This window comes from Helianthus annuus, chromosome 8, assembly GCF_002127325.2.
Source record: "Helianthus annuus cultivar XRQ/B chromosome 8, HanXRQr2.0-SUNRISE, whole genome shotgun sequence".
Lineage (NCBI taxonomy): Eukaryota > Viridiplantae > Streptophyta > Magnoliopsida > Asterales > Asteraceae > Helianthus > Helianthus annuus.
This window is the reverse complement of record NC_035440.2, coordinates 11062700-11072671: the sequence shown is the minus strand read 5'-3', so window position 1 is coordinate 11072671 and position 9972 is coordinate 11062700. Positions and strand designations below refer to the sequence as shown.

General features: G+C 37.6%; 1 protein-coding gene across 1 annotated transcript; it reads right to left on the bottom strand.

Moving 5' to 3' along the window:
• Positions 1-352: 352 nt before the first annotated feature.
• Positions 353-9736, bottom strand: LOC110872049 (zinc finger protein BRUTUS). Its single transcript, XM_022120809.2, has 14 exons — positions 9262-9736; positions 7565-7774; positions 5754-5948; positions 5324-5649; positions 4984-5209; positions 4725-4893; positions 3089-4183; positions 2837-3008; positions 2039-2260; positions 1826-1963; positions 1509-1743; positions 1365-1424; positions 762-833; positions 353-682 (listed from the first exon to the last, which is right to left on the bottom strand). The coding sequence occupies exons 1-14, from the start codon at positions 9547-9549 to the stop codon at positions 551-553; spliced, it is 3540 nt and encodes a 1179-aa protein (XP_021976501.1). The 5' UTR covers positions 9550-9736; the 3' UTR covers positions 353-550.
• Positions 9737-9972: the final 236 nt, after the last annotated feature.

Genomic DNA, 9972 nt, shown 5'->3' with positions numbered 1-9972 from the left:
TTTGTCAATTCTTATATTTTATTGTTTGAGTTGGGGTCAGAAGTCTCTTTGGAAATAGTCTCTCTATCCCATGGATTGAGGTAAGGTTTGCAACTTTGCCTATATCCCACCCTCCAAAACCTACCAGTAGCTTTGCTATTTATGTGATTCGTTGGGGGACGATTGTTGTTATGTTTGATTACCAGCTCGAGAATGTGTGCATTTGAATACATATCTTCCCGGGCAATGGTTACAGGTTACGGGTGGTAGGTGCAACGGAGGGAAGGTGAAGGCAGTGGAACGGTGGTGATGGTGGTGGTGCCTGTGATTAACAATATGTGTGTATTTGAACCACAAAGGGAGATTACCAATGTGCTACCACAAAAGACCCAACCTCCATTTCATAATGTTTATGGCTTAAGGGTTTTATTTGCATATATTCTATTAATTATTATCCTGCATTTTTATAATAACATATGAAAAAGGAGGAGAAGAAATGCAATACGTAGCAACAAAAAGATATATTGCAATGTACACCCCCACCTTTACTGTATTTACACAATCTTACCCTTTAGTGTAAAAAGTCGGATACTTGATCAACCTTGATTACTCGAGTGTTGTATGATCCACAATATCCACACTTGTGATAAAGCCAGTGAAAAGGAGCACTTCCCTTTTTACCACAGTCATTGCATAATATATCCTGAGTGAGTTAAAATTAAGTGTCAAGTGAAAGTCAATATAAACGCGTTTAAAAGGGAATTAAAGATAAAAATCCTTACATGACTCCGGTTTCTGTAGTCCTCTGGGAGCACCTCGGAAGCCATTAAAGCATCGAGCATACCAAAATACACCTGTAGATACATAAATTATAAATATTTTCGAAAAAATTAACTATTTAATACAAAAGAGTAAAATGTCAGTTTCGTCCCTGAGGATTGGCCAGTTTTGCGACTTTCGTCCAAAGGTTTGTTTTTCCGCATCTGGATCCAAAAGGGTTAAAATCTTGCCATTTTCATCTGGCTCCTTAACTCCATTCATTTTTCTCCGTTAAGTCAAGGGTATTTTCGTCTTTTTACCTACTTGTTTTTGTTTAGTAAGGGTATTTTGAATACTTATACATTATGCTAAATGCTTGTACATAAAGTGAAAAAAGACCGAATTGCCCTTTAAGTTAACAAAAATGACGGAAATACCCCTAACTCAATAGAGAAATGGATGGAGTTAACGAGCTAGATGAAAACGGCAAGATTTCAAACCTTTTGGATCCAGATGCGGAAAAACAAACTTTTGGATGGAAGTCGCAAAACTGGCCAAACCTACGGGACGGAAATGGCATTTTACTCGATACAAAACAAAAGTAAATGATAAAAGCAATCGCTTACCGACATATCTCCCATAGATTTGCTGCATATAGGACAGATGTAGTGTGTGCAAGCATACGCCTATTGAAAGCAAAGACGACAATAATTAAGTAATCAGCATCAAAGATTTCGAATATAGAAACATAAAAGGTAACATGGTGCCACCTGGAAGCAAGCAGAGTGCATAAAATGACCGCAGGGAAGCGCTCTAACAGCTGCACTTGACGTAAATAAAAAATCACAGCAAATAGGGCAATTTGTTTCCAAACCTTTCTCCCTACACTTATGATCCAATAACTTTATCCCCAAACAGTAGTTACACGTCATACAATGGAAAAAGTCGATTCCGAGACCCTGTCCAAGCCGACATAAGTTGCAAAATGGGCAATGATATACCGTCCTGAAAATATTAAACATACAATTAAATGTTTTTGAAAATCTTGATGCGTATCATAAGTTTAAGTGTTTAACTGTTTAATCACCTTTCATCATCGAAGAACTTGCAATAGCTACAATAATATTTTGCCATTGAAAGTCCATTGCAAGACGGGGTTGAGCAAACTGGCCCAACGGGTTGAACTTTCAAGCAGTTCATACACATCATTTCAGTTGTAGCTTTCCTGATATGGTAAATAAATAAGTAAGTTTTATTATTAAAGTATTAAATTATTACTCAGTGGAAAAGGAGTGGTCACCTGTCCATTGTATGGTCACTGACATTATCATGACAGAACCTGCATGTAAATAGCTTTTGACAACACGCAGCACGAAGCTTGCAGTTGCGTTTATAGTGTTCACAACCGAAGATTTGTTTCTCTTCGTCACGAAACGAAGGCGAGCATCCGTGTAGACGTTCGCCATCTGATTCGTCGCTTTCACTTCCTTGAGGTAATTTCTGTTGAGCGGCTATCCAACGACTACATTGACCGTTAATTTAATTAGTCAGCAAGAATGTTTAACTTGTTTTGACTTGATTTAAAATAGAGTAAAATGCCATTTTCCGATTTTCATCCCTGAGGTTACTTTTGCGACTTTCATCCAAAGGTTTGTTTTTCCACATCTGGATCCAAAAGGTTTAAAATCTTGCCATTTTCATCCAACTCGTTAACTCCATCCATTTTTTAACGTCAAGTCAGGGGTATTTTCGTCTTTTTAGACATTTTTGTGATGTTTAAAGGGTTTGGTGGGGAGAAAGTCAACAGAGGTGGATCTTTATTTCTTATAGTGTTTTTTATTTTAATAAAAAAATGTATAAAAGACAAAAATGGCCCTCATTTAAAGGAGAAAAATGGATGGAGTTAACGAGTTGGCTGAAAATGGCAAGGTTTCAAACCTTTTGGATGCGGATCCGGAAAAACAAACCTTTGGACGAAAGTCGCAAAAGTGGCCAAACCTTAGGGACGAAAATGGCATTTTACCATTTAAAATAAGTGAAATTACCATAAAAATGAAAAAAAAAAAAAAAAAAAAGATAAGGGGAAAATCAAACACACCTGGTGATAAGGTTTTGCATGAGATAAGCCTTCCTTCGGGGATCAAGAGTCGGATCACTGGAAACTTTTCTCATTTCTGATTCAAGCTCATTTTCATTCATCCGAAATATATCTTTCCAACCGGGCTTGAAGGTATAACCATTTGGATCTAACACTTCATGTAATTCAGATCCTAAATGAAATAAAAAAAAACAATGTAACTAAGATAGCCCCTAAAAAGTTAAAACAAACAGAGAGACTACAATAACAAACCTTGTGAAATATTTTTATCTGACGCTGAAGATGATGCATCTGATGGAGAAGATTCGTCCCACCATTCATTAAGCCACTCGGTAAACATCGTATTTTTGGTAGCTTGTTTCCATGTGTCCATCATTCTGTCTTGTTCTTCTTGAGTAAGTGCAAATGTCACCCATGGCAACATCGACTGCAACACCTCAGCACCCGTAGTACCGATGATTCGACCCACGAGCTTATCTTGCTCCTCGATAGAAAAATGTATATCGAACAAAGGCCATAATTCAAGCTCTTCACGCAAAATATGCTGATCTAGTGTCACTCTGATCGACTTACACATCCCCTGAACCTTAGTCGCCAGCTCAGCATAGCTTCTAGAAATGGAATTGTTTTTGTCATGAAGTTCACACAGTTTCGAAAGTGAAGCTGATATATCCTCGAAAAGCTTTTCTTCTTGCTTGTGGTCTAACGTATACGAGTGACTTACATTATGTAATGTTTCTTTAGATTCTAACGCCGGAAACACAATATTGTCTTCTGCGTTACTGTGAGCTTTATATAAACCCTTTAACAAACGAAATCTACCATTAAACTGGTGTAAAAAACTCTCGTTCGACTCGCTTAATTTTGCCGATTCAATGTCTAGAAACTCCAAATCTTTTCGAATAGCTTTATGAAACTTGAAAATTGTATCGATCGGCCAACCTATACCCTCGTCTATTAAACTTATACCCGTTTCCCAGTTAAAAACACTGGAGGTTAAACAAGGAGCAGACGGGCCAAACGATAAAGACCGTAAAGATTTCGTCGAACCCGTTCCCAATTTGTTACTGTTCATTCCCAGCCCGGGAACACAACAAGATTGCTTTACTTGAACGGTTAGGGTTCCGGGAGTACCAAAACCATTGCTTTCTTTTCGTGAAGTTAAACTAGACCGTTTGGTTGGCAGGTTGCAGGGACATAAAGGTGGGCCCGAACCATCGTTTTCTTCTAGAAATGATTTTGCGGAACAGCAACCGGTTGCATTTGAAGACAAACATGTTTCTTGTGGCCGGCCTTTGCAAGCCCAACCCGAAAAGAGCGTAACGAGTGCGGTATCCGAAGCAGGGGCTAACCAAAACACCGTACTTGATTAGCAACAAAGAACATACTAATGACTAAAGAATTTGAATTTATCAAAAAGAGTAAAATGCCATTTTTGTCCCTGAGGTTTGGCCAGTTTTGCGACTTTTGTCCAAAGGTTTGTTTTCTGCATCCGGATCCAAAAGGTTTGAAATCTTGCCATTTCCATCCGGCTCGTTAACTCCATCCATTTTTCCCGTTATGTCAGGGGTATTTCCGTCTTTTTTGTTAACTTAATGGTCAATTCAGTCTTTTTCACTTTATGTACAAGCATTTAGCAGTTAGCATAATGTACAATTATTCACTTAAAAGAACAATTTGGTCTTTTTCACTTTATGTACGAAAATACCCCTGACTTAACGGAGAAAAATGGATGGAGTTAACGAGCCGGAAGAAATGGCAAGATTTCAAACCTTTTGGATCCAGATGCGGAAAAACAAACCTTTGGACGAAAGTCGCAAAACCGGCCAAACCTCAGGGACGAAAATGGCATTTTACTCTTTATTAAATTAAAAGACTATACACTAACCTGCCATGCGCATGTTATGAAGAAATGACTTTGCATCTTCTTCAGTGAGTGATCCCACCAGCCATGGTAACACACACTCGATTAATCTTAAAGGCATCACGCATAAGCTTTTGTATAAAAGCTCTCGTTGTTTCTTAGGACTAAAATGTTTGCGAGCAAGTGGGAGAACCTATAAACGTAACATATATTTTTAAGGCCCTTGTGTTAAAAAATAACTACCAAAAAGTTGTGTTGTTTTGTTTGCCAGCTGGCAGCTCACCTGAAGTTCTTCATTTTTGAAGTGGTTACCAATAATAGCCATGATGCGATCAGCATGTGAGCACAATTTTGAACAAAATTCAGAAGAAGATGAGTTCGCTCCGTCATTTTCAATACTTTCAATCAGGCATCTAAATTTGTCGAATTCAGTCTCTTCTTCTGCATGCTCCTGTGCGAATGACAGCTCAGCATCGAAAGCAGGGAATATAACTTTATCTTCTGCAATACTGCACCAAAAGTGTGAAAAAAATAGTATAAACTATAAGCTCACATGTAACAGAAGCAACATTAGATAGTAAATACAATGGAAGATATTTTATTTTTATGTGATATTGCAATACCTATGGAATATGCAAACTTCTGCAATAAATTGCAGCCGTTTATTAAATGCAGATAAATCTGAAAAGTCTCCAGATGACTGTATCCTTCTAGCAGCTTCAGCTATATCGATTAACTCTTTTTCTATAGCTTTGTGCCAGTGTAATATTTCATCAACAGGGCGTTCAAGAGGTGAATCTGAAGACCTCAAGAAAGATTCTCGCTTTATGGATCGGGAAGAACACGCGCAACTTTCTTCAGAGATTGAAGAACAGTGATGTGTGACGTCACCTTCTAGATTTTTGCGTTTCTTGAACATATTGACACCATCCATCCATGTGAATATAATCTTACATTACATGAACATACGATATGTCAGACGGGGATGAGTGAATGAATCTTTTTACAAAGGTAAATATAAATATAAATATAAATATAAAAATAATAAAAAACCTGTTGAAGAAGCTTTTCTTCTGGGATTACTCTGCATAAGCAACTACGCATTTCTTGGCGTTCATCAGAAGATACAGAGGCCGAAAGCCATGGAAGAAACTCTGCCATCATGTTTACGGGAATGCTACATAAAAATTGCCAAACTAACGAAGCTTGTTCTTCAAATGAAAATTTTTCAACAAGCAAGGGTATGACCTGCAAAATTGATGAAATACTAGTAAGATTACCCGCGCTACGCTGCGGGGTTTCAATCGATATCTATTTTGGTTCAGTATTGCAACCGAAAGAAATATGCTCAAAAGAATATTGACACATGTTTTACATCGACCGAAAACCATAAGAACAAATTTAAATTGGACAGCGGGCAGTGGCGAAGCTTGAGATTTCCGACGAGGGGGTCGAAAACGTATATATCCAAAAAAAAATATAGAACCGGGGGGTCGAAAACGTATATACCCAAAAATTTCTATACGGAAGCTACATATATAACACTACTGAGCGAAAAGTTCGGGGGTCGGGCTTGGTTTTAAAAAGCGAGAGGCGCACAAAAGTGACGAGGTCTAAAACCAAGGCGCGAAGCGCAAAAGCGGTGGGCTTTTCGTACCCGAGGCGCAAAGTGATTATATAACCTTTTATATACATCTCATAGTTTTTTTACTTCCCTTATCCCAAAAAAAACTATAAATAAGGTTTATATATGATTTTACCTACAAGTACAAGCCAAAAAACCTATTGTACAACAGTTTGATGCTTAAAAACAGCATAAAAACAGCCTATGTACATGAGGGGCGCGCCTCAGGCCAGAAAACACCCCCCAAAAATGCGTTTTTTTGGGGCTTCTTGTAAAAAGCGCGCGCCTCGCGCCTAGGAGCACCTCAGGCGCGCTTTTTAAACCACCCCCCCCCCTGCAGCCCCTTCTAACCTGCGCCACTGACAGGGGGACAGACTGATTTTTAAATTAATTGTAAATGGAAACGTAAACGCTGTCTCATATTTAACCTTAATGAACAAGGAACCTAAAACTAAAACAATAAACATAAAGAAAAGTCAGAAATAGGATGAAAGCACTATTCACACAACTAGCTAATTGTAATTTACGTCAAAACGTAGACCAACCGAAAATGTACATGAAAACGTATTATATTTGACCCGACATATTTCCTAAGAAAATTTACGTCGAATCGTAAACCAACTTGAATTTATACCAGCATGTGTATAAAAATAAGCACGTAAGAAAATAGTTGCAGAGCGTTGTGGCGGTGTCGAACGTCAGGTGACTCGAATTTATACCGTCTAATGAAAACGTATTATATTTGACCCGACTCGTTTCCGAAAAAAATTACATCAAAACCGTAGACCAATTGAAAACATACATAAATTAAGCACGGAAATGTATTATATTTGACCCGACTCATTTCGGAAAGAAAATAAAATTTACGTTAAAACATAGACCAACTGAAAACGTACATAATAATAAAGCATAAGAACATATTATATTTGACCCAACTCATTTCCGGGAAAAAAAATTATGTCTAAACCTAAATCAATTTGAAATTATACCAACACATACATAAAAATAAACACGTAAAACTCGATCACAAAGTTTTTAGAAAGTTAAGGGGTTGTAAGTGTCAACGTTGAAAGTTGGGGGATAAAAGTATAAAAATTACATTACAAAAAAAAGACAAAAGACAAACAAAAATCCAAAAGCAAAAAAAAAATCAAAATGCAAGTTACTGTCTATGTAACTTGCAAATATAATCAACGATTATTATACTATTATAATAAAAGTAGTTGTTAAACAGAATTACCTGCTCCTCTTCCTTGGACATGTGCTGACTAATTGACGTTTGAAGGGCTCCTGTGCAGGATGCTAACTCTCTTCTAAAGCTTTCTTCATTTTTCATATCTGAATCCAGTAATGCAAAGAGTTGATCAAAAATAACAGTTTCTCCCTCGTGTTCGAGAGAATAAGTTCGAGCTACGTTCTTGACACGGATATCAAGAGCGGGAAAAATAACCTGTCAACACAAAAGTAATAGCCGTATCATAATCCAATAATTGTTACACGATGTAGTAATATTCTTAAGAGAAATTGCAATCCTGCTCACCATCACTAACCATATACAAGTACACATGCTGCTTTAGGTATAATTTTGGAAATATAAATTTACTTTGCATGCAATTATTTTGGTGGACTATTTCATATTAACTAAATATACTCATGTAGTTTCCTTGTTACCTTATTGTGTTTATTTTATTATTAAGTATGTATGAACAAGCGTGCCAAAACCTGCACGCACCAGTTCCCATGCTTCTAAGAAGATACCTATGTACATAACATAAGCATTAGTCAGTGATCAATTAAAAGGTAACAAAACAATGGTCACATATCGATTAAAACTCCAAAACTAAGTCCCGAACAATATCACATACAACTCTACTTGCCTGTACGGTCTCTCTCCTAAGTCGGTCTATATCCCATTTACTTCTATTCCCCTAGTAATAAAAGGTGAAAACATTTATTACTGGTACAAAAAGAGATAATTTGCTTAACATATCTTAGCATCCAAAATGCTATTCCTTATTTTTCTCAGATCTCCTGACCTTGAGCTTATCTTTTTCGATATCATAGCTCTTCCTACCCAGAATACTAATCTACAATAAATACCATCACCATCCTAATGACTTCCTCCATTTTATCTTATATAAAGCTGCTTCTGAGTGTGATTCTTAATTTCAAAATTGATCACGTCTAGTCTTTTGCAGTATCCTACCCAAAGTATCATCTTCAACATATATGATTCACTTCGTATTGTTGTTTCTGAGATGCCTTGATCTATGATAGCCCCCTTAAACTCATGTGCATGAACTAAACATCATACTTTTCTCGCTACTAGATGATAATCCGTTAAATCGAAATTTGGTTGTCAGTGAATTTTATTATGTACTGGTTGTCTCCAACCCGCCCTCCGCGACCCTACCAATAGCTTTTGCTATGAGTGGGATTTTACACGGTACCTTTGTTTGTATGCTTGTTTTGTTTTCAGTGAATCATGAGGGATTAACAACCAACTGTTTATTTATTTACAAGCACTACCTCTATCACTAGTGCAGCAATCCATTTCTTGTTTCATTAGTCTCATATTTAACACTTGTTAGCTTCACAGATTCTCAACAAAGTTCTATCTAGCACCTACTGCAGCCTGTACCCTAACAACGTCATCAAACGGTAAAAACAACAAATCTAATTACATTTCTACAATCATAAAAGCAAAGATGTACAGATTCGCATCCCTACCATACAAACACCAACTCTTTTGCCATTTCAACCTTTTAGCTTGCTTAAACACAACCACAAATGCACTATATCTCATGATAAACCCTAGAGGTTTACCTTTCTATTTGAAATAACACTAAAACAGACATAAATAAACAAAACATAACTACATAATCCACTAATTCAACACAATTTAATTTCAAAACTAACAAATTAACAACAACAAACCTCATCTTCTGCATTGCAGTGATGCTGATAAATCGACCGAAGAAAATGATACCGCTTGAGCAACGGCTCAATTTCCACATGAACATTAGTAGCGAAATCAATGGCGGACCGATGTAGCGCATCGAGCTCGGACCGTATGGCTTTATGAAAGTACAGGAAGATATGAATCGGCGAACTTTGCTTCTTCGAGAGTGTGTTACTACTAGACGAGTCGATCTGGTTCACCGTCGCCATCACCGCCACACCTCCGACGTCACGGTGCTGCAATCCGGTTAACGGCGTCGCCATTTACAGAACGAATTGATGAAAAAGTTGTGAAATATCAGTAACGGTTGAGGTGATTTGATTCAGATTTAGTAAACCCTAGGTGTTTCCAGCATCTTCAACAACAATTTCATGATATGATAATTCTCTCTTGGGAGAAAAGTATGAACAATATGGGAGGGAGGGGGCTTATTTTTTGATGGATAAAGAGGGAAGAATGTACGGTGTGCCACGTGGATATTATGATGGGCTGTAAGTGGTATGCCACGTGGACAATCGGACCTGATTGACCCGATGATGGAAGCAGTCACATTTGTGGGTTTGTTTTGTCGGGATGTGCGTGGCACGTGCGAGGATGAGTGGCACACGTACGGGCATCGTCCTGGTCTGTTGCTCTGTTTGGCTTACCAACTAGGCTTCCACCAATCAGGTTTAGACACACTAGGG

Bases quoted from the DNA above. Each gene is read 5' to 3' on its own strand.
- LOC110872049 (XM_022120809.2), bottom strand. From the start codon at position 9,549: ATGGCGACGCCGTTAACCGGATTGCAGCACCGTGACGTCGGAGGTGTG. The intron at 5,210-5,323 runs GTATTGCAATAT...CTTTTGGTGCAG, and splicing joins GAAGTTTGCATATTCCATAG to TATTGCAGAAGATAAAGTTA. The intron at 3,009-3,088 runs GTTTGTTATTGT...TATTTCATTTAG, and splicing joins AGATAAAAATATTTCACAAG to GATCTGAATTACATGAAGTG.